The sequence below is a fragment of the Bombina bombina genome, chromosome 1 (genome assembly GCF_027579735.1).
Source record: "Bombina bombina isolate aBomBom1 chromosome 1, aBomBom1.pri, whole genome shotgun sequence".
NCBI classification, from domain to species: Eukaryota; Metazoa; Chordata; class Amphibia; order Anura; family Bombinatoridae; genus Bombina; species Bombina bombina.
Genome location: NC_069499.1, coordinates 705,972,036 through 705,998,221, shown reverse-complemented (window position 1 = coordinate 705,998,221; position 26,186 = coordinate 705,972,036). Strand labels below are relative to the sequence as shown.

General features: G+C 36.8%; 1 protein-coding gene across 1 annotated transcript; it reads right to left on the bottom strand.

The window, feature by feature from the left end:
- Positions 1–23,451: 23,451 nt before the first annotated feature.
- LOC128639456 (transcription factor Sox-3) lies at positions 23,452–25,105 on the bottom strand. Its single transcript, XM_053691602.1, has one exon. The coding sequence runs from the start codon at positions 25,022–25,024 to the stop codon at positions 24,104–24,106; it is 921 nt and encodes a 306-aa protein (XP_053547577.1). The 5' UTR covers positions 25,025–25,105; the 3' UTR covers positions 23,452–24,103.
- Positions 25,106–26,186: the final 1,081 nt, after the last annotated feature.

Here is a 26,186-nt window from a genome sequence, read left to right as displayed (position 1 = left end):
AAGTTCACATCACTAATGAGATTTCTTGGATAATCTTGCTAGAGTAGAGAGCCGTAGATCATCAGTCCCTTAGAGACATACAGAAAAAAATATGCTTTTCTAGAATCTTGTGAGAGATCTCTCAGTGCTGGAGAATCATTTTAGATCATCTCATCTGAGCAGAGAGCTTTAGAAAATCAGGGCCTCCGAGTTAAATTAGTGGACAAAATAAATGATGACTATATAGTAGTTTTTTTCGTTAGTTTTTTTTATTTATTTTAAAAAAAAAATGTTTTATGGGGAATTACATTTTAAGTTTAAAGTCCCTTTAGCATTTTCCTAAACATGGTTGTTAGCTATATAAGGTCGTACTCTTTATCCCTTCTTTAGACTGGCAGAATATCTCTCTTTGTTACTGGCTCTAATCAAATTGAATCATAATTGAGCAGAAATAACAACAATGCATTTTTCTCCCATAGAACACCAAGTCTATCCCCTCATCTGGGCCTCCCATTACAGTCCGAGTGCACAAATATGCTGCTAGGATTCTAACCCAAAAGTGACAGGATGAATGCCTCTGGCTTATAATTGAATATGTGATTTCAAATGCACTGGGTAAATACAGGTCATTATCCTGCTTGCATAACAGTTGTTTGGAGAGCTGTATGAAGAGCTGTTCAATTAAGGTCCTATTTTTATATAAATTGAAAGTGCATTAATGCTAGGTTTCAATCATTATTAATCAGAGAAGGGAACAATGACAAAAAAAAGGGGGGGGAGGATTTTAAAGGAAAAAAATAAATGAATACATTTGTATTATAAATTAGCAAATAAGATGAAAATCTAAAGCACAACAAAATGTGCTGTATTAAATAAAATGTATATAAAATATAAACATGCAGTATGTCTAAGAGAATATTATAAGCTCATGTTTAGACTGATGAACTTTAATACATTGTTCTGTGTTAAAAAAAAGATTTATATTGTTGTTATATTAAAAAATGCTTCTTTTTGGAGCCTTTATAAATGTATTTACTCTAAAGCATGATATTTATTAACAGATATGTTATGGTAATATAGGGTAATATGATATGATACATAAGATCCTTTAATAAAAATACTAGTGCATAGTTAGCCATGGAAACATTTTTATTATATTGGAGTTAAATTATCTATTGCTGGGATTTAACTATTTGGCTACAAGGGGATATGTATCTGTCTGGCAACTAAAGATTAAAGGGACAGTCTAGTCAAAACTAAACTTTCATTATTCAACTTTCCAATTTACTGTTCTCATCAAATTTATTTTGTTCTCTTGGTATTCTTTGTTGAAAGCTAAACATATAAAGACTCATATGCTAATTTCTAAGCCCTTGAAGATCACCTCTTATCTCAGTGCATTTTATTAGCTTTTCACAGCTAGAGGGTGTTGGTTCATGTGTGCCATACAGATAAACTTGTGCTCACTCCTGTGGAGTTATTTATGAGTGAGCACTGATTGCTAAAATGCAAGTCTATCAAAAGAACTGAAATAATGGGGCAGTCTGAAGAGGCTTAGATAAAAGGTAATCGCAGAGGTAAAAAGTATATTAATATAACTGTTGGTTATGAAAAACTGGGGAATGGGTAATAAAGGGATTATGTATCTTTTTAAGCAAAACAAAAATCTGGAGTAGACTGTCCCTTTAACTCATTTATGGGGAATTCAGTTTTGAATGTACTGACACTTTTGAAACTTGCTGAGAAGAAGATAGTATCTTTAGTTAAAGGGACACTGAACTCAAATTTTTTCTTGTGTGATTCAGATAAAGCAGGCAATTTTAAGCAACTTTCTAATTTACTCCTATTATCAATTTTTCTTCGTTCTTTTGCTATCTTTATTTGAAAAAGAAGGCATCTAAGCTTTGTTCTTGGTTCAGGACAGCACTTTTTTTATTGGTAGATTAATTTATCCACCACTCAGCAAGAACAACCCAGCTTGTTCACCGAAAATGGTCCGGCATCTAAACTTACATTCTTGCATTTCAAATAAAGATACCAAGAGAATAAAGAAAATGTGATAATAGGGGTAAATTAGAAAGTTGCTTAAAATTTCATGCTCTATCTGAATCACAAAAGAATAAAATTGTGGTTCAATGTCCCTTTAAGTCAAGTAGTTGAAGAAAAACCATAGTAAGTTTCAGTATTCTGTCTCAGTAATTCTAAAGTGTGTGTTTTATTAATCCATATGTCCCAGCATTTCCTAAAGGCTTTCAGAGACAGGCAAGCCAGAGAACTTGTGGTCAGTAGGCCACTGGAGTTTTTTGGGTGGGGTCAAGAGTGGGAGGGGCTGTCCTGGGTGGCACTGCAGCAGTCCCTAGAAACAGGGACCTTTGCTTTTACCAGAGACATTGCAAGTGGGATAGAGGCAGTGGTGGGATTCAGCCTATTATCGCCGCTTCTTAAGAACCTCTTCCTAAAATTTAGAAAGTGTAAAGGTTTTGTATTAAAGAGAAGTTGCTTAAATGTTGGAATCCCACCAGAACCTGTTACTAACATTTTGGAATTCCACCACTGGATAGAGGACACATCTTATAGACCATGACAACCTTACCTGATCCATTCTGTTTTGGAGATCTGAGTACATAATAAAATTAGCAAACCTCAAAATCATTTGTGTTAATATGAAATCTACATTTTATCACTAATTAGTTCCTAAATGTCTCCCCCCAGCCAAGTACAAAGACAGACATAACTATATTAAACCACTATGGATTAAGCTAAACCTATTTTTCATAAATCTGTCTAATAATTTATTATGATATCATACTACTACTATAAAGTGACCAAAACTCAAAAAATAGTTGTATGTAGTGCATTGTAGTTCTAGTGCACATTTGTAGGCACCCCTAACCAGATAACATATTTTGTTGATTTTCTAACTGAAAGAAGTTAAAGGGATAGGAAAGTCAAAATTAAACTTGCAAGATTCAGATAGAGCATGTCATTTTAAGACACTTTTAAATTCACTTCTATTTTCAAATGTGCTTCATTCTCTTGGTATCTATCATTGAAAAAGAATAAGCACATATCCTACACTAGTGGGAGCTGCTGCTGATTGATGCCTGCACACATTTGTCTCTTGTGATTGGCTAACTAGATGTGTTCATCTAGCTGCCAGTAGTGCAATGCTGTTCCTTCAGCAGAGGATAACAAGAGAATGAAGCAAATTTGATAGTAGAAGTAAATTGGAAAGTTGTTTAGAATTATATGTTCAATCCAAATAATAAAACAAAAATTGGGTTTTCCTGTCCCTTTAACAGAACCTCTGCAGTAAGAAGCTTAAAGGAACATGATTCCCCAAACATTTATTTCATGATTCAGATTGAACACACGATTTTAAATGACTTTTCTGTTTACTTCTGTTATCAATTTTGCTTCATTCTCTTGGCATTCTTTATTGAAGGAGTAGCAATGAACTACTGGGAGTTAGCTGAACACATCTCTAAGCCAATGAAAAGAGGTATATATGTTCAGCCACCAACCAGCAGCTTGCTACCAGCTCCTAAGTCTACCTAGGTATGCTTTTCAACAGAGACCTAACCAAATAGGATAACATAAGTAAATTGGAAAGTTGTTAAATTGTATGCTCTATCTGAATCATAAAAGAAAAATGTGGTGTTTCATGTCCCTTTACACTTGACATATTTCAGCAAATTTGAATGTACAGAAAATCACTGTGACACATGCAAAAGTTCATATCAGTACTTAGTAACACTTTCTTTGGCAGAAGTCTAAGCCTCCAAATTTGTTTTGCAGCAACAGTCTTTATATTGTTGCTTTAGGAATATTTTCCCACTTTTCCTTACAATTACTTATACTCAGGGCTGCCACTAGACATTTTGGGGCCCCTTACATACCCCCATTTTCCCCAACCAAGAGCACCACTTCAAATCTGGTGTACAAATGTTCTCATCTGTCAGCTGTACTTATGGATTTTGAAAATGCTGTACTCTATATGGTATTGATGGAACCATAAGCTGTGGCACTAGGTCTCATACCATTAAATCTGGTTAAATGCAGGATTTAGGCTTGTTTGTATGTGCTTCAAAATTAAGTCAGCTGTAGTGTAAACTGAACAGTGTTAAGTTAACCTGTCTCATTTTAAACATTGAGCAATCTTAGCCTGAGAGTATAACATTTTATGCAGATGTAAAAATCTTAGATAACATGCCTCCTGGTATCTGGAAAGTCCTTGCATAAAGGGGCAGTAAACTGGAATGTAATATATATATATATATATATATATATAAGTTCAAAGTAGACGAGCACTCCAGAAATCCAATCTCCAGTGCTCAGGGTGCAGCAGATAGGCAAGGGCTTTTCAGAAATGTATTCCAAATATGTAAAATGTTCACATATTTAGAATAAATTTCTGAAAAGTCAAAAGACATATTTGGAATAAATTTCTGAAAAGTCCTGGCGAGTGCACTCTTCTTTATTTGATAGATATATATATAAATCATATCTGCCAAAAGGGCACCTACCATTTGTGTATTGAGGAGGAAACATTTCTGCATGGTTTTAAATATAGAATTTCTACAGCATTGTCAAATAATCATAAATACACTGCTGCATATTGCCAAAAAAAAATTGAACAAATAATTAAAAACCATTTACTAAGTAAGTCCTACCTACTCTGCAAATGAAAGTGATCTGCCGCCTGACTCTGGCACACACTGTACAAACTGAAGTTCCAAGTCTGTCTCACACTGTGCATAGGGGTTTAGTGCACACTGAGAAATCCTCTCAAATGATAATGCTTTACTCCTTGTAATGACATTTCCCATGCTCAATAGCACTCTGCTGTAGCTCTCTCTGGTGACTGCCAAAATGTAAAAAAAAATTTTTTTATTTTTTTTAAATAATAGTTGTGCTTGCCCCATGGGGCCCACTGGGTCCCTGACAGGAGTCTCCCTATTCACCTCCTGATGGCGGCCCTCTACTTCTGAAATATTTGTATGTTTTGTTTCATGCACTGTATAATTAATTCAAAGATTTTATCTCTCTCTCCAAACAAACACTAAACAGTGACTTATGCTTACTAGAAATCATTGCAAGGATCTTATCTTTAAATCCTTTTTTTTAAAATTAATTTCTGTCCTTTACTTCCTGTCCCAGTCCCTCAAGAGGAGGAGGCCTCAACAGGAAGGCAAAGGTATAGTGTTGCTTTTGAAGTGTTGTTAGGACACACCATAAAAAAGCCCTAGTCAGTTTATTGCCCATGATCAATATAGGACTTCTGCTGTAAAAATCATGTGACCTAAAACTTAACCCTTTGAGTGCTAATAACGGCTCTGAGCTGTCACAGAGTTTCTCTTCTGGTGCTAATGACGGCTCAGAGCCGTCATGAGCACGCTCCTACCTTGAGGGAGATCTGGGGGCTCCTAACCGCTCCTACCCTGGCGATCGTGCCTGTAGAGTGACAGGCATCGCCGGGGATTCACATAATGTGTGGTGACATCACGCGCAATTACGTGATGACGTCACTGCGCAACTTTATTTATACTTAACAATGTTAAGTATAGGAGGAGGTAGCATGCTGCTTAGAAGCCTGTATCTCAGGCATCTAAGCTGCTACAGACCCCCAAGACCCACTGTTGGAAAGGTAATCGCATAACCTTTCCAACAGTGTAAGTCTTGGGGTTCTGTAAAAAAATAAAAAGTTAACTTTTTAAAAAAAAAAAAAAAAAAACTTAGAAAATATTAGCACCCAGATGGGAAAGTGCTTAGCACTCAAAGGGTTGACAAAAATGTCTGCTTCCTTGTTTAGCTGTGTGCAGACTGAGAATTTCTAAGTGCTCATTTTGCAAAAAAACAAATAAGTGTTTTTTTTTTTAACACAATCTGTTTCTTTAAAATAAATTAATAATAATTGATGTTACTAAAGAAGTACTGTTTTAATCCCTTTAAATTTGTTGAACATAATTAATTGAACAGCGCAGTTTCTGTTGTAAAACTGCAGTGGGATGAAACATATGCAGAAAGCATTGCCTCAAGACAAGAGCTAACTCTTTAAATAAACAAAGAAATCTACATTTATAAATGCTGATGATTAATAGCATTCAATATAACCAATAAATGTACAGGCATTTTGTGAGTTACCATGTAACCTTTCTATGAAAATTGTCAAGCAGGCACAGGGATACACAATACCAGTGGTCTATGGCACCCAGCAAGGTTGCTAGGTGAGTGGCAAAAAAACATGTCAGAAATCAGGAAAATGGAACCAGACTGATCAGGACCACAAAGCAACAATGACTATGTAAAGACATATTGGAGTTCTAACCTTCAAACTGCAACTGTCCAGCTAATTTATAATCTGAAAACAGTTGGCTGACTTTGGTCAAACTCAGCTGCTTAAATGTATTTGAAAGTCAAATTTAAACTTTCATGATTTAGATAGAGAATGCAAATGTAAGAGGCTTTTCTTTTTAAATCTATTATCTACTGTACTCTGTTCTTTTGGTATCATTTGTAGACTACACACATATGCCTTGTGGCATTGGCTCGCCAGATGTGTTCAGCTAGCTCCTAGTAATGCATTGCTTCTCTGGAACTGACTTTAACTATGAATTTGCAGGGGTTAATCACAGTTATTTACCAGCAATAATACAATTATAAAATGATCTAACAGAGTATTTTCTTTTTCCCCTGTTATGCTTCTTGAAACTTGGATTTAACTTATTTGAAGAAAGTTAACTTTACCCAAGATTTTAAACTGCTGAGTTTGACTTATGTTTTAAGTAAGTATAAGAATTATACAGAGAAATCATAATCATATATACAAGGCAATTAAACCGTAAACCATTACTAGATAGAAAAAATAAATACATTCTTTGTATAAGACCTTATAGAATTATAAATTATTTGCAAAAAAAAAGAAGAAAAAATAGAAGAAAAAGAGAAGAAAGAAGAGAGCTATTCTTTTTGCAATTATATAGAACCATCGTTTTTAATTATTTCAAGGCCTAGGATATATATATTGTTTCCTCTCTTTCCTTCCCTTTTCCTTCTCTTCCCTTCATCTTCTTTTAAGTAGGCGAAAAGGGGAGGGAGAAAAAAAAAAGAAAAAAAGGGGGGGGGGGGGAGAGGTTCTAAAGAATGTAGGTTACCAATAATCGAAAAGAACAAGTTCCTAAATGGATAGATTAAATGATACACTTCAGTGGGAGGAAAAGTTTTAATAAATACTGACCATTTCTGAAAAAACTTCCTTATATCATCCTCCGCATAAAGATCAGTATTGGTCTGTTCTAAAATACATTGTTTCTTTAAGCAATTCTTAATCTCAGCTATGCTAGGTACCACTTTTCCCTTCCATTTTTTGAAAAAAAAAAGAATGCAAGGTCAATTCTATTGGCTGACCCAATCAGCCAATCGGATTGAACTTCAATCCAATTGGCTGATTAAATCAACCAATCAGATTTTTCCTACCTTAATTCCAATTGGCTGATAGAATCCTATCAGCCAATCGGAATTCGAGAGACGCCATCTTGGATGACGTCATTTAAAGGAATATTAATTCATCGTTAGTCCGTCGGCCTAGAAGAATGTTCCGCGCCGGAGGTCTTCAAGATTGAGCCGTTCCTCGTTGGATGGATGAAGATAGAAGATGCCGCTTGGATGAAGATGTGTGCCGGTCTGGATGTCCTCTTCTGCCCCGATAGGATGAAGACTTCTGCCGGTCCGGATGTCTTCTTCTGCCCCATCGGATGAAGACTTCTGGCCGGATCGGATGACCAGTAGTGCCCGGCTGGGTGAAGACGGCTCTAGGTAGGGTGATCTTCAATGGGGTAGTGTTATGTTTTTTGGGTTTTAGAGTAGGGGTGTGTGGGTGGTGGGTTGTAATGTTGGGGGGTATTGTATTTTTTTTTTTTACAGGTAAAAGAGCTGATTACTTTGGGGCAGTGCCCCGCAAAAAGCCCTTTTAAGGGCTGGTAAAAGAGCTGATTACTTTGTGGCAATGCCCCTCAAAAGGCCTTTTTAAGGGCTATTTATAATTTAGTTTAGCGTAGGGAAATTTTATTATTTTGGGGGGCTTTTTTACTTTATTAGGGGGCTTAGATTAGGTGTAATTCGATTAAACTTCTTGTAATATTTTTTTATTTTTTGTAATTTAGTGGATTTTTTTTTGAATATAGTTTAGTTTATTTAATTGTATTTTATTTTAGATAATTGTAGTTAATTTATTTAATTAATTTTTTGATAGTGTAGTTTTAAGGGTATTTGTAACTTAGGTTAGGATTTATTTTACAGGTAATTTTGTAATTATTTTAACTAGGTAGCTATTAAATAGTTATTAACTATTTAATAGCTATTGTACCTAGCTAAAATAAATACAAAGTTACCTGTAAAATAAATATAAATCCTAAAATAGCTACAATGTAATTATTAATTTTATTCTAGCTATCTTAGGGTTTATTTTATAGGTAAGTATTTAGTTTTAAATAGGAATAATTTAGTTAATAATATTAATATTATTTAGATTTTTTTAAATAATAATTAAGTTAGGGGGTGTTAGGGTTAGACTTAGGTTTAGGGGGTAATACATTTAATGTAGGTGGCGGCGGTGTAGGGGGGTCAGATTAAGGGTTAATAAATTTAATGTAGGTGGCGGCGGTGAACGGGGGTCAGATTAGGGGTTAATAAATTTAATGCAGGTGGCGGCGGTGTAGGGGGATCAGATTAGGAGTTAATAAATTTTATGTAGATGGCGGCGGTGTAGGGGGGTCAGATTAGGGGTTAATAAATTTAATGTAGGTGGCAGCGGGTCCGGGAGCGCGGTTTAGGGGTCAAACACTTTATTTAGGTGTGGCGGGGTCCGGGAGCGGCTTAGGGGTTAATACACTTTATTAGGTATTGCGGTGGGGGATTGCGGTTGACAGGTAGATAGACATTGCACATGCGTCAGGTGTTAGTTTTTTTTTTGCAGGCATTTTAGGGAGTTACGGTGCTCCCATACTCAGCGCAAGGCCTGCTACGGCTGCTTTTTATGGCGAGGTGAAAATGGAGTAAGTTTTCTCCATTTTCACCACGTAAGGCCTTGCGCTGGATATTGGATACCAAATTGCGCAACTTTTATATGTTAGTCTATGGGGAAAAAAAACTACGTCGGACAGGTGAAATATACGTGCCACATTTATATGCGGCGCTGTATACAGGATACCAAACCCGCACAAAAAACGGCATCGTAGGCTTTTGCGGGCGATGCTGCATATCGGATGGGGCCCCATGTGTCATATTGATAGGGCCAGAGGGGCGATTCACAATATGTTATTAAGCCAATACTCAAGTTTCCGCCAGAGGGATCTAATCTTTGGACAATCCCAAATCATATGCACCAGATTTGCTGAAGAAAAAAAACACTTGTGACATTTATTGAATTTAGAATTTCCATACCTATAACCTTTGTCAGGCCTATAATATGCCAAGAGAATTAGTTTAATATGTGATTCTCTCCAAGAAGAAGAGAGCGTGTTTCGCATGACTTCTGAAATAGAGTATTGAACAAAGGTAGGATCGACATTACTTTGTGAAATCACTGCGCTTCATTTAGAAGATATCTTTTCAAGAGTAAGAGGGCCATTAAGGGAGCTAAGACTTTGGTATGCTGTAGAGACCGACATGTGACCATTCTTTACTAAAAGCGGCCAATTTTCTAAGCTCCCAAGGGACCAGTTCCACCCAAAGTCACTTGGTAATTTAAATGCAAAATGTCTTGCTTGTAGGTAAGCGAAGAACTCTTTATGGGAGAGATTAAATTCTCCCCTGAGAGATCCAAAAGTTTTAACGCACTTCTTTTCCATGTCTAGTAGAAGGGAAATGTTATCTAAGCCCAAATTGTTCCACCTTAGGAAGAGTGCCGACTGTAGACCCACTGAAAATTTAGGATGACCTACTAGTGGAATGTATTTAGAAATCCTGCCTTCTACTGCCAGAAGTTTATAGATATGCGACCAGGCTTGTATCGGATTAGCCATAGACCTAAATTTTTTCACCTCACGAGGTAAAGAACTACTGTTACAATTCATTAATGCAGTGGGTAAATATGGGTAAATTACGCTTCGGTCTAGGTCATTGTTTGTAACATAATCTCTGAAGTATATCCAGTCGGTAACTATACGTGATAGAAAATCGTAGTTGTAGCTTCGGAGGTCTGGTAAAGCAAAGCCCCCATACTTCCTAGGGAGTGAAAGTTTAGATAATTAAATTCTGGATTTTTTATTCTGCCAAATGAAGCCCCTCAAGGCAGTGTTAAGTAACATAATGTCTTTTGCCTTCAGCAACAATGGGATATTTTGAAGAACATAAAGTATTCGGGGAGGAGAATCATCTTGTAAAGAGCGATACAACCAGAGATAGATAAAGGAAGATTTTTCCAATTTGCCAAATTATCTCTAACTTTATTTAAAACTGAGAGAATATTCAAGCTATACAATGTATCGGGGTCAGAAGATATTGGGATGCCTAGGTATTTAAATGAATCAGATACTTCCCTAAAGGGTAAGTTTTTAGGTGATTCTTTAGTTTGCTTAAAGGGACACTGTACCCAAAAATTTTCTTTCGTGATTCAGAATGAGCATGAAATTTTAAGCAACTTTCTAATTTACTCCCATTATCAAATTTTCTTCATTCTCTTGGTATCTTTATTTGAAATGCAAGAATGTAAGTTTAGATGCTGGCCCATTTTTGGTGAACAACCTGGGTTGTCCTTGCTGATTGGTGGATAAATTCATCCACCAATAAAAAAGTGCTGTCCAGAGTACTGAAACCAAAAAAAAAGCTTAGATGCCTTCTTTTTCAAATAATGATAGCAAGAGAACGAAGAAAAATTGATAATAGGAGTAAATTAGAAAGTTGCTTAAAATTGCATGCTCTTTCTGAATTACAAAAGAAAAAATTTGGGTACAGTGTCCCTTTAATTCACATAAGCTCAGATTTTGAAGTATTTACTTATAACCCGAGAACGAGCCAAATTGTTCAATAACTACAATGAGCTTGGGTACATTTATTCTAGTATTCGTAGTATAAATCAAAATGTCATTGGCATATAGAGCTATTTTGAGCTCTTTCTTGCCAATCGTGATACCTTCCAACTGCTGTCTAATTAAGATGGCCAGGGGTTCAATAGCTATATCGAACAAAAGGGGAGAAAGAGGGCACCCCTGTCTTGTCCCCCTCTTTAGTCCAATATCTGCAGAGATCATACTATTTACAATTAGCTTTGTGGAGGCCTTGCTGTATAAATTATCAATAAATTTAGGGAACTTGTCCCTAAAGCCAAAGCGGAAGAGAGAAGTTAATAAATGATCATAATGAACTGAATTGAATGCCTTTTCGTTGTCTATCACAATGATAGCTGACTCAGAGGTGCCCTCCTCCCCTCCGCAGCCCATTTTTTCTAATGTTTTAATCTATAGTAACAAAAAGTTCTATTATTTTTTGCTGAAGAATTCTGTTTAAATAGGAATTCTGCTTGGTCCTTATGAATGATATTAGGGAGAAGCAGTTGTAATCTTTACGCTAAAATGGAGGTAAGTATTTTGCAATCTGTATTTTGAGGCACTATCGGTCTATAGGACACTTTTTGATCAGGGTCCTTCCCTTGCTTTAGTATAAGGGAAGTATAGGAGGCAGTGGGGGGAAATCATGTTGCCCTGAATGAACATGTCATTAAAAAGGCTAACTAAGTGTGGAACAATTTGTGAAGACAATATCTTATAAAACTCATTGGGTAGGGCATTGGGGCCCAGGGCCTTATTTAAAGTAAGATCCTGTATAGCTCTAGTAACTTCCGATTCAGCGATGGGGGAATTCAGGGTGTCAGATAGCTCAGAGGTTAGAGATGGGTACGAAATTTTACCCCAAAAATCCTCACGCTCGAAATCATTAGACTTCTTGAAAGAATATAGCTCTTGATAATATTCTGTAAAAACTTTTAAAACATCTTCCACTGATGAGACCAGTTTTCCACCAGTTTGAATAGAATCGATCAGGGGTGAGCCTTTATCCTTTTTGACAAGATTAGGAGTTCCCCTGCCATATCTAAATAACTTAGCCTGGAGTTTCAATTATTTCTGTATGGCCCTATAAATAAGAAAGGTATCCCTTTCCTTCTTAGCTTGTGTGTATCTTGCCTAGCTTTCTGGTGATCTCTGTAATAGGTAACAATTGTATGAGTTGGAAACTGATTTTAGGACTTCATTTTCTCTAGTTTTATATTTATTAGTTCTATAAATGCTATAAGCTAATATTTTCCCCCTAAGAACTGCTTTGGAGGCTTCCCAGAAGACTGCCGGTAGATTTAAATGTTCCCGGTTTAGGTGAAGATAGTCCTCATATTTGAGGTTAAGCCAATTTTTAAATTTAAAGTCTGATGCTAAATATGTAGGAAAATAGAATCGTTGAGTGTTAGAAGACAGATCCCCAAACTGAAAATCAAGAGAAATAGGGGCATGATCAGAGATACTAAAAGGAAAAATTCCTGATATTACTCTCTGTTTACAGAGTCTTTCATCTATGAGATATTAGTCAATCCTAGAAAGAGTCTTATGTGCCATGGAGAGACAAGTAAATTTGCGGGTACCTGGGTTTTGTAATCTCCATATATCTCTAACCCTGAGGTTCCGCTATATCTTGTTAAACATTTTAGATTCTAAATTGTCTCTTTAGGTCTTAGGAGAGGTGAAATTCTGCCTATGTCTATCTAATGGGTATTGCGGAGCCATGTTGAAATCCCCCCAACACTAAATAGCCCTCTGCATATGAAATTATTTTAGCTTGTAGCGCTTCCCAGAACACAGAGTTGAATCTGTTTGACGCATAAACATTGCAGAGTGTATATAAAGTTTTGACCAATTTAATTTTAATCATTAGGAATCTCCCCTTTGAGTCCACATTAGTGTGTAAAACTTCGTAGTTTATATTTTTCCCTAGCAATATTGCAACTCCTCCTTTCCTTTCTACACTAGGGGAGGCAAAAACATGAGTTTTAGAACTTCCTCTGTTTTAAAGGTGTTTCTTGTAAAAAGGCAATGTTTGTGTTAAATTTCCTCAGATGGGATATTATTATCTTTCGCTTGATAGGCGATGTAATGCCTCCAATATCCCATGATACCAGCTTGAATCTAGCTACCGTATTCATCATTTATATAGAAAGAGGGAGAGAGAAAAAAGGGGATAATGCCCCTCCCTTTTCCTCTCCTGCCCGAATTAAGATCAGTAACAAACCCTTCCCCAAGATTGGCCCGCTTACCCCTAGGGCCGTTTAACCCAACCTGATCAAGGACTAGCTTAGTTCAATTAACCATTTGCCTAGCCATCTCCTCTAAGAGGCTAAGGAACCTGTCTCAGCCAAAAAATGTTCTGCTTCCTCCACTGAATCAAAAAAATATATTTTATTATCAACCCACATCTTCAGCCTAGCAGGATAGATAATAGTGGTTTGGAGAACCTGCTTAATTTGTTTTGTGCATAATGGGGCTAAATTCCTCCTCTTTACGGCTGTCTCAGCCTAAAAGTCTTGGAACAACATGATTTTTGCACCTCCAAGAGAAATGCATTGATTTTTACGAAAAAATTGTAACATAACTTTGTCTTGGAAATGTAATACTTTGGCGATAATTGGTCTTGGTCAAGTGGTTTCTTTACCAGTTGTGGGCTGCCCAAGCCTATGTGCCCTCTCCAACACTATTTGTGGTTGAGACTGTGGGATTTGTAGAAGTTGTAGTAAGGTATTAGTTAAAAGTTTATTAAGATCCTCAAACTGATTCTCCTCTGGTACTCCAATCACTCTAAAGTTATTCCTCCTAGAACGATTTTCTAAGTCTTCTAGTTTATCTTGAATTTTTGAGATATTAGAGGGAGGCTTCCAACTTAATATTTTGACCTAGAGTAAGGTCCTCCAATAATCTGTTCAAGAATTATCTGACTTCATTCATTAGCAATAATATGTCTTGCTTAATTTCATTCCTAAGAATGTCAAATTTAGGAGCCAAGGCTTCAGAAATGCTTGTTACCAGTAATTGCGTATCAAGTGACTCATTTAAAGACACAGAGTTAATAGTATCTGAATGAGCCTCTGCGGAAATCTCCAAGGTAGACTTATTTTAACTATCTCTTTGTCTAACCATCATAACTGAGGGTGAAGTTCTAGATTATGTGTTAAGGAATTTATCCATGTGCGAGTGGTAATGGAAAGGATGAAAACGTGGACTTAGTTAGTTAGTGAAAATTAAGACAAGAGAGTGTTGCCAGTAAAGAGAATTCCGTTAGGAAAAAGTGAGCCACCTATGTGAATTATCGTGTAAATTGTGCCTGTAAAAAGGAGTGAGAAGAGAGAAAAAATAAGGGGGGACACGGAGAGAAGGGGGATAGTGAAGTGCATGCAAAATTAATAAGACAGTTATGAAGACTGACAAATCAATAACAATAAATCATTAAGATTCATAGATACCAAAGGAGAACCCCACAGAGTTGGAACAAAATCCGTCTTACGACAAGAGGCAGAGCCAAGCGTACCAGAACCCTTGATAACCCTACGCTCGATAAATCCCTAAACTCCACAAATGGATAGAGAAATCCAGTTCTCACTGGAAGGAAACATGGAAATGAAAAGAGGTGCATTACCAAGAGGAGTTAATAATCAAAAAAAACATACTTATCTCAACCTTTCAATATGTAAACCATGCAAACCATTCAGCCAAAAATGCTTCACATTTGTTTACGTATGGGGGTACAGAGAAGCAACCTATCAATTATAAGAATCTAGGATCAAATCCTTAGAAGATTGCCTTTGACCCTAAAAAAATCTTAGGGGGGCTAATATGGAGACCCCTTTTAGACCAAACTTTAAGGGTCAGATCACCTTTATTTATTATTGTAAACTACAGGGGATTTAACTTAATTCGCCAAGGCAGGAGTCTATAACCTCAATCAGATTCCGCCCTCTAAGAAAGGAAAACAATCGAGCCTCAAACCCCCCACCTATAGGGGAGTACTAATAGTTTTGATTTAACCACTAAGAGATGCACACTTGTTTCCAGAAGAAAAGAAAAAAACTGAATTAATATAAATTTTTGCAAAAAATATAACTGTCAAAAAGAAAAAAAAAAAAGAAATGTTCCTGTTGCTTTACTTGCGTGCTGCCTGCAGCTAGATCTTGCAGGCCTGAGTCCTTCCGTACATATTATGGAAACTGCTATGGCAGGATAATAGTAAATTAATTGCGCAGCCAAACTTAAAAGTAATGTACCCAGCTTTTGCTCCTAAGTGGGGGGAGAGAAATCTCTTCAATATAATTCACCAGAACCCAAACATAGAAAAATAACATCAAAAGAAATGTAGATTATATATTCAGGAATACCAACTTATTTACTAATGCCTGTGAAAAAGAAAGTAAACAAATAAAGATTCAGCTGTGTTCCGTTATCCTCCTTTCAAAGAAACTCAAAAGTACCTCTTTATAGTTAGTTGTATGTTGTTTTTTCTGAGATTCCTGTGGAGAACTTTAGCAGGGCAGCTCAACCCCTTATGTCTCAACAACCCAGTATGGTAGGTAGACCATAATTATCATGGGATCCAAAGGAGCAAAAGATGATTTTGCCTCGTGCTTTCCTCCAAGGCAAGTTGAGGGAGATTCACATGCCTGAGTTACAAAATGAGCCACAAAGCCGAGACCCAGCTCAGGGAACACTTACCGCCCAAACCTCTTCCAACGACAGCTTCGGCACTTTCGTGATGGCAAACAGGTATCCTCCACACACAACACCAGTGGGAGGGGGTTAGCAACAGGAGATCAGGCGGAGCTGGAGGTCTGTTTACAAATACTCAGAGACCGGCCGAGGCAATGGCCGCTCAAATAGCCCCAGACCAGCTAGGGGCAAATCCCCCTTCTCACAACAACTGTGGAAGGGGAGGAAAACAGAGCCCGTCATTACCTTGATCCCGAATAGCCAACTGGAGGAACCCCTTATTTACCAGCTGTCACAAGAGAGAAATCCACCGCCTTCATGCAGCATCCGTGGGAAGGGAGGGATGAACGGGCAGGTAACAGTCCACCACTTAGGAATCCCTATTATCGTTGTGTGGAGGCCTGTTAAATACAGCAAGCTGTAGGTAGGTAGAATGTTCTTAGTCCCCCTCACACAACACCCGTAGGAGGGGGGTAAAGAGAAAGCCAATCGTTGCCATAGATCCAATTAGACCTCCAGAATGGCTCCTTATTCACAATCTGCAGCAGGGAATATACCACCTCCTTCAAACAGCATCCGTGGGAAGGGAGGGATGAATGGGTAGATAGCATTCTCCTCACTGGAAAGGTTCCCATGCCGTTGTGTGCAGACTTGTGTATATTGCAAACTGTGTTTAGGCAGAAAGTTCTTGGCCCCCTCATGCAGCACCCATGGGAGGGGGGAGAGAGAGAGAGTCGGTCGTCGCCTTCATTCCACTTAGACCTCCGAAGGGGCCCCTTGTTCACAGACTGCAGCAGAGGTTATGCCACCCCCTTCGTTGTGGGCTGTGTTCAAGCAGAGAGTTCTTACCCCCCTCACGCAGCAACCGTGTGAGGGGGGAGAGTCACCGGCTAGGCCCTTGTCTCAGATAACTTTTACCACAGAAGACAGCGATCAGGTGCAGTGGAACGGAAAAGAAAAAAGAAGTCAGGCCTTTACAATTGCTGCAACATGCAGCTCAGTGCGATGGTGGAGCACCGGTAACAGTGGGTAATATTCTAAGGAAGCCGCCCAAGGTCAAGTGTTTTCTGTGCGAGATTTGTTTGCCAACAGCTCTTCTGGGACTCACAGAGCAAGCGTTAGCATGACCTTGCACTTACGCTCCTCCCCCGGAACTCTGAGCATAGAATCTGATTATTTTTTAACCAACTTTGCACCAAGTTTACAAAGTGCAAAATCAGTGTGATCAGCTAGTTTTCTTATTAAACCTTATTAATGGATAGTAACAACAAATACATCTATTAAAAACTATGAGGTTTTCCATGTTAGTACCAGTCTGCGAAGTTTACAGTTGGAATGTAAACTACTTCAAAGTAGATTAAACACAAATATTCAGGTTTATATGGTATCTAGCATGACTATCAACCAAAGTATTAATATTAAGGCAGATGCACTGCTTTTTAACTAAAGTGGCCCTGCCTTAAAATTAACTCTTTGTCTGCTAGCGGCACTGAGTAAACTAAATTCTAGTAGAAAGGTGCTGCTTGCTCATCCTGAGCCCAGACAGACAGGACATTAATCTGGGAATCTTGTTCACCTGGAGGTTTATAAATGTAGATGCGTAACAGCCAGGGAAAATGGTTGGGCACTACTCACAGACTGTTTATCCCTTCTTCTGTTACTAGTATTTTCTATGCTTCCTTTTTATTTATTTATATATCTTATTTTGTCATTCAACAACTGCAAGCTGCTTTTCAAGATCTTGTTTAACAATTCTATACTGATTATATTACATTTTCTTATGAATACGAATAGCCAGGTGCTATTTTCAAACTTAGAAGGCATGACAGGTTTCTTTTTGTCAGAACTGGACTAAAATAGGAAACCATTGCAGCTCCCAATGACCCCATACAATTCTCTATCTATCTATTTATCTATCTATCTATCCAAATAATATCTAGGGATAAGCTGCCCAAGTGAGCAGCTCACTTTAGGATATGACCTACACCTCATTTAAAGGACCATTACACTCAGTAGAACTGCATATGCAATAACACTATTAAACAAGCAATGGTTTTTTTCTGCTAAATGTTCAACATTTACTTTAATTTGCCACACCCTTCTATAATGTGACAGCAATCAGCCTATCACAGACTAATATAAATATACACTGTGAGCTCTTACACATCTTCAGTAGTAGCTGGTGTCTCAGAAAATGTGCATATAAAGACTATGCACAATCTGATAATGGAAGTAAATTGGAATATCTCTTAAACACTAAATGATCTTTCTGAATCTTAAAAGTTTAATTTTGATGCAAGTTTCCCTTTAAAGGGACACTCAATCAAAATTAAACTTTCATTATTCAGATAGAGCATGCCATTTTAAACAACTTTCCAATTTACTTCCATTAACAAAATGTGCACAGTCTTTTTATATTTAAACTTTGAGTCACCAGCTCCTACTGAGCATGTGCAAGAATAAGTGTGTATGCATTTGTGAATGGCTGACTGCTGTCACATGGTACGTGTATGCATTTGTGATTGTCACATGGTACAGGCGGAGTGGAAAAAGACATAACTTTTAAAATTGTCAAAAAAAATCTACTACTCATTTGAAGTTCAGACTAAGTGCTATTGCATTGTCTTGTTATCTTGCATTTGTTGATTATGCAGATCTACAGTGTTGACTGGTCCTTTAAGGTCTTCCTAGATAATATTAAAATACTAAATAATGAAAACACCAATAAGCAGCTTTAACATCTAGAAAACCTAGTGGATCTTTTTGACACCCAGGGCCCCAAATTTTATACCACCTGTTATTTATCCCTATGAGGGAAACATAATTCCACATTTTTCCTGGGCTCAATAATAGTAATTTCTAGCCTTTCATGGAATATATCAAGCATGTTTTGTTTAGTTAGACTACGTTATTTCAAGATTTAAACATCCTTACAACACTGACTCATACACAACTCAAAAAGGAAACAATATGTGTATATGAGGGACTCACTCTGCATTAAAAGGTGACTTTTACTTACATCTTTAAAAATAATGTTTACAATATGATTAATAAAAATGATAATAAATAAACCAAATGCAACTGCAGGAAGCAAGGGAGAAGTTGTATATAGCCAAATCCTCAAGAAAATTATATATCACAAAGAAACAATGTTTATTCATACAGATATATCAGATTAAACTGGAAGGTCCATAGCAGTGCTTAGTTCAAATAAAAAGATCTCTAGGTCAACCAGCAGTAGGAGAAATGTGCATCAGTCATTTGCCTGCAGGAAATCTCAGGGGATCACTTAGTTGTAATTGTGGATATTTATTATTGAGATTATTAAAGTGGCATAAAACTCAATCTTTTTCTTTCATGATTTAGATAGAACATAACATTTTAAACAACTTTCTAATTTACTTCTATTATCATATTTTTTTAATTTTCTTGTTATCCTTATTTAAAAATTAGAAATGTAAGCTCAAGAGTGTGCACGTGTCTGCAGCACAAATAGCAGCAGTTGTGCAACAATGTTATACATTAGCAGGTGCACTAAATAGCAGCACTATTTCCTGTCATGTAGGGCTTCAGGCATGTGCACGCTACCTACCTAGGTATCTCTTCAAGAAATAATAACATGAGAATAAAATACATTTTATAATAGAAGTAAATTGGAAACTTTTTAAAAATTGTATTCTCTATCTGAATCATAAAAGAAAATGTTAGGGTTTAATGTCCCTTTAAGGATTATTGTGCAGTGGGGGCATTCCCTAAACCTTTTTGATAAAATAATTGTGGTTTATTATAGAATAAGCCCAATTATTGTCCCAACTTTTGGGTACTCGCAAAATTATAGTCTGTTTGATCTAGGGATTTGTTATGTGTGCAGTGCACCACAATAGGCCTCCTAGTCCAGCCTGATATCTCCTTATGAATATGCATTCTTTGTGATCATTTTGTTGAGGATCTGGATACATGTAACTTTCCTCTGACTTTTTGTAGTTGCATTTGGTTTATTACCACTTTTAAAATTTACTTGTAAAGATTTAGATGAAAGTTAAAGGAACACTGTAAACAATTTTTTTCTTTTGTGATTCAGATAGAGCATGCCATTTTAAGCAACTTTCTAATTTACTCCTATTATCAATTTTTCTTCGTTCTCTTGCTATCATTATTTGAAAAAGAAGGCATCTAAGCTTTTTTTTGTTTCAGTACTCTGGACAGCACTTTTTTATTGGATGAATGTATCCACCAATCAGCAAGGACAACCCAGATTGTTTACCAAAAATGGGACAGCATCTAAACTTACATTCTTGCATTTCAAATAAAGATACCAAGAGAATGAAGAAAATTTGATATAATAGGAGTAAATTAGAAAGTTGCTTAAAATTTCATGCTCAATCTGAATCACGAAAGAAATTTTTTGGGTGCAGTGTCCCTTTAAGTGGACATGAAACCCAATTTATTCTTTCATGTTTCATGCAGAGCATGCACTTTTAAACAACTTTCCAATTTAATACTTTTATTTAATTTGCTTTGTTCTTCTTTTGCTTAAAAAGCATACCTAGGTAAGCTCAGGAAGCAAGCTGCTGATTGGTGGTGGCATATAAGACTCTTTTGAAGGGTATACTGATGTGTCCAGCTAGCTCCCAGTAGTGCATTGCTGCTTCTTCAAGAAAGGATACCAAGAGAATGACGCAAAATGTATAAATGAAGTAAATTGGAAAGTTGTGTACACAAGTTTACTCTAAACTTTGGGGGGAAAAAGTTTTGGGTTTCATATCCCTTTAAGTTTTATTGCCTATGTATATATCGTGTTTAATTATTATTATTTTTTTTATATATATATATAAGTGAGTGTTGAAAGAGTGCTATAGTTATTTTTTTTTTTTTTTCCTTTTTGTAATATTGTAACTTTCTTATACCCAGCACTTTTAATCTTCTGGACGTGAACTCACCCTTAGTAGTATATGAGTGATAGTCATTTAGTAAAATTGATTGAGTGGTTCTAAAGACATTTTTTTGTATCATTTAAAAACCACAATTTACTTTATTCACTTAAAATTTGCACTGCGATTTTCTCTGTTTCATCTTGTGGTATTAATTCCCATATATACAATGATTATTATAAGTAGGTTTATGCAAATCTTTAGGTTTTTGTAGTGGCAAAATCTATAGTCACCTCTTCCAGTAAACCTAGTATATTGTTATTCCTTCTGATGCTGGTCAAGCCCAGCACCTTATCATCCTTTCTCTTCAAGTCCCTGCATGTAAAAAAGCAGCAGCATCATCATCATCATCAAGGGGTTGCAGGTGACTGGTATATGATCTGAGACCTCACTTGTGTGTAAACTCGCAAAACAGGGGGAGTGGGGGGGTATTGGGACCAAATATAAGAGCTTAGATCTCAGTTGTGCATATAGCTTGTAGAATAGAAGAACCTTGTTTATGAAACTAAAGTTAAAGACAAGGTCAATACAGCCATATAGCTAAAAAAAAAGTGTTTCCTGTATGTTACTGAGTAATTACTCCTCTCTGTATTTTAATATATAATCACTTAGATCTACATTAATGACCCTTTCAAACTATGTATTTACTATTATTAATAAACTGATGTCTCACCTGGAAGCACCACCACACATTCTTTGGGGGGGGGGGGGGGGAAATAAATTTTGCTGAAGGGTTCTAATGCAAATGTAATTTTGTTTCCCTTTCAGATGCGTATGTGTATATCTATCTATCTATATCTATATATATCTATATACACACACACACCTGAACTAACCGTATATTCTTGATTAATCATCAAATACATTATATTTTTAACTTGCTGCATTCTAAATTTAAGAGATAACCCTGGACAACAGTTAATATTTAAATTAATATACAGAGTATTTTAAAATACAGAGTTAAAAGTTATGAAGAAAAGTATGTTGTTGAATTGAAAGAAATGTATTAAGCATCCAAAACCGTAAATATATTCTCTAGAAATCAAAGGGCATGGTATGAGGTTCCCATTTTCATAAGGAAGTTAAGTGAGAGTATAATTATAACTAGTATAGAAATGAGACGAATAAATATGAAACACCAAAGGGCTAAAGAGAAATGAAAACCTTACTCTAAAAATCTGAAAAAGAACAGACTCTTATGGTTGCTATAGTGCTAAGTGTATAAGTGACAGTTATACTGCACATAGGTTAGAGCTATAGGTAACCTGGTTACTCAATCTCCTTATGCATACCTGCTACATTATTGGATAACTTGATTATTGTATACCAATTCCGATATTACCTGGTTTTGACAAATGATAGTAGAACTGAATTGCAAATCGTTTATCAAGTTGTGTTTAATACAAAAAAAGTTATACTCTAAAGGTGGAATTTGTAGAACAAGCAATACATAAACTCTTCTAAAATTATCATTATGCCCCAAGTCAGAAATATCAGATCCTAAAATATCCCGTTTACTTAAAACTACTAGAATTTTTTATAGGAAAATGATCTCATCACTTTCAGAGTGAATTATTGGCTACAACCTCTGTACATATTTTTTTATATATTTTATGGTAGAATTCTGATTTATTCGAAAGTTGGTTTATAAAATTAAGAATATTCGTTATTCCCCATAGAGCAGTTATTGGCTGGAATTTAAAATAAATAAAAGTCTTACAAGATAAAGTGAGCCCAATATGTCGATGCATTTGATATCCAAAACAAACCCTCAATTATCATTGGCACAAGCGGTCTTGCGCTTGTGAAAAGTGCAAAAGAAACGATATTACCAATTGGGTAATATATATTTATCTGAAACTCTATTGTATTCATAAGAATTTGTCACACACTCGTAAAGCTCAAATTAATATGTAGGTGAAATAATAGTATTTCAAGATAACACTAAGCTGAAGCAGTCTGGTTAGCTGGGTTAGGATTTTAAGAGTTTTTAAAATAAAGAATTTTATTTCCTACACTAACCTTTTAAAAACATACAACTTGCACACCTGTACCAAGCTCTAATCAGTGTCTTCTACACTGAGGAGCTGGTGGGTATTAGATAGCTATTTGTAATATATTAAGTGTCTGGTAAAAGATGGCAGGACTGTCTAGGAACACTAGTGAAACCGTATAGCTCTGGGCAACATAACAGATGGTAGGTGATGTCCAACCTAGAGCTGTGAGGAGGGGCAGCGTGTATATAAACATTTATCTTCCCAATTTGTATCAACTGAGATTGGATGAGGCATAGTCTTCTCCAATTTACCTAAACTAGCCCCAGGGAAAGGCACAGTCCACACAGCTGTATTTAATGTTACATATTGTGTTAACCTGTATTGGGTTTGCAACTAGAAGGTAGTTTATACTGAGATGCAAGCAATGTAAAACTGTATATTCATCATAACTACAGCTTTGTTAATCGGGTATAAAATAAAGTTATACTAATGTGAAAATTGTCAAACTACATAAACAATTCCCACTTTGTAAAGAAGAGAGAAATATATCCCTAAAATTTCCCAAATATAGCATATAGCTAAATATCACGATTCAAAAAAAGAAAATAATCCTAAATGGCAATATATATATATATATATATATATATATATATATATATCCAGGCCTTATACAATTATTAAATTGCCATTATTTAGGACTTAATTTAATAGTGTGACATCAAAACAATTTTTAATCTAAAACAAAGTAAGCTTTAAAATAGTGAGAAAAAAAAAATTAAAATGATTGCATGCAGAAAATGAAGACTCGTGTTCCACGAAGAAAAAAAAAATTTATTGGATGTCTCTTTCAATTTAAAATCTTTATAAACCAAGGGGAAAAAAGCAAAAACTAAGGACATTTCCCATTGGGAGATATGTTAAAACAAGATTCACAGTAGTTTGTCATGAACATTAAAAACACAAAATATAAACACATTTACATAAGTTTACAGTCTGATGGAAAAACTATAAATAAAAAAAATAAAGTTAAGAAAAACAAACAACTTGCGTTTGCGACCCGCACAGCTCTTATACAGTCTAAGAAAAAAACAAAAAGATAAAGTCTAGTTTTGGATAAAACTCAAGCAGGTGTTGAGCATTTGAATAAAACGTGTAAACCTTAGATGTCTGCTTTATGTTCTTCCCATTGTTTAAAATTCTAGAAAGGGGATACAAGATCCTTTTATATATAAAGGAAAGCCAGTTTAAGAGTGCATCTGTTTTTTTTCTCTTACAAGTCCACAGAATGCCCCAAAAATACAGAATATTTTGTGCTCTAAAAGGAAGTTTGCGCAAACTTTGTACAAAATTAAAAACAAGATATAAGAACACAAAAACACCCTTTTGATTCCTTGTCCTTAAACTTGATAAAAGAAGTCCTGATCTGCCTGCTAGGCAAGCAATGCGTCCTTTAGGGTATTAGTCAGATATGAGTCAGGGGTACAGTGCCATTTACTCCAGTCCCAGCACTTTGGTAATGTTGGTGGACGCTGTGCAACCTGCTGCTCTGGAGGGAGGATGGGTCATTGGCATCCCCACCTGGAGGCAGGTACATGCTGATCATATCTCTCAGGTCTCCCAGACAGGCTCTCTGAGTGTGGGAGGTAATGGCTGGAGGGGGTGAGCTGGGCTCAGATTTCACCACTGACCCCATGGATCCCAGGCTCATGGCTGTGGAGGTCTGCTGGTTGTAGACAGGTGACATGCTGTAGGTGGAGGCTGCATTCATGTAGGTCTGGGCAGAAGACATCATGGGGCTGTACTGCAGGCCGGTCATGTCATACCTGTGCATCTGCTGGATCTGGGGGCTGTTCATACCTGGGTGTTGGGAGTAACCCAGCTGGTCCTGCATCAGGGAGTAAGCCCCATTAGTCCAGCCATTCATGTGGGCATAAGTATCAATCCTCTGTCCAACTCCCACAGTGCTGCCCACCGGGCTGACCCCGGGAGCCAACAGGTTTCCGGGCAAGGAGTACTTGTCTTTCTTCAGGAGCGTCTTGGTCTTCCTCCTGGGTCTGTACTTGTAATCCGGGTAGTCCTTCATGTGCACAGCCCGCAGCCTCTTGGCCTCGTCTATGAACGGTCTCTTCTCTGCATCGCTGAGGAGCTTCCAGTCCGCCCCCAGCCGCTTGCTGATCTCAGAGTTGTGCATCTTGGGGTTCTCCTGGGCCATCTTCCGCCTCTGTCCCCTGGACCATACCATGAAGGCGTTCATGGGACGCTTGACCCGGTCCTGGTCTGGAGTAGACGCGTTGCTTTTGCCCCCCGGAGTAACGCTGCCCCCGTTGGAAGCATTTTGGGGCTGCACGGGGCTTTTGAGATCGGTGTCCAACATGCTATACATGGGGAGGCCGTGCGGGAAGTGCGGGGTATTAGTGAAAGTAAAGACCGCGCAAGTTCAGTGCTCAGGACGGCTCTACACAAACTTCCCTCAGCTGCCTTGTTATGAGGCGTTTATGGCGGGGCTGCCCATTCATTGCATATTAATCATTTCCCAGGCAGCCAATCAGAAGCTCAGCATCCGTTTTAACCCCGCCCAATCTCGCCTCGAGCTTTGTTCAAAACTGCCTTAACTATTTGTGCGCTGAATTCTAAAGTTCCCCAGGGAAAGATATTTCTTCCCAATTAAATCAGCTTTTAATTTTAAGGTTACTTATTTATGTCACATTAATTGAAATGCTAAAGTTAACGCTCCAAGTCTATGTCAGTTTACAGCCGGCAGAAGAACAACCTTACACTTTACCACTCAAATGTGAGGTTTCCCTGAAAATAGTTATTAGAGCAAATTCGAAAGCGGGTTCCCAATTTATTCTCTTTGTGTTGCGTTTAAACATATATAAAAAAACCCTGATATATCTTACCTATCTTTAAATTGGATCTGATAACGATAAAGTGAAATCATAAACATACATGTTTATATATATATATATATATATACTGTATATATATAATACATACAATCTTAAAGAAATAATACTAATAATTTGTAGCTGAACTAATAAAACATGAAAACAAATTTAGCTTGAAATATTTATAGATTAAATTTAAAATCCTTACACAGATCAAGGCTATTTTGAGTACATTTTGTTGTCTAACTGCAGCTACACAAGTTGTGATATTTGTATAATTCTGTAACACGATTAACTCCTATTAGTACTAAGCATTTCCACACTTCCAACAAGTAGAGGGATCATTTTTTACACTTTTCCCTCAAACAATATAAAAGCACAAGATTTGTATTGTATTTGCTTTATTCAGAATGTAAACTCAAAAGGTGTCTGATGCCTCACTGAGGTGAGGAAATGTTTATTAATGGAGACATTAGTTGCTTGTTGTATTGGTGAAAGAACAGTTGCAGCTAATGGCTGAGGTACCTAAAGGAGAGCAGGTGTCAGTCTAATGCTTATGTTTACTTACACAGTGATGTGGGTGAAACTGAACTTCTAGTTTAGCTCCAAGCACCCACACCCATAGCTACACAGCACCTAAAGAGACAGAACCCCTGC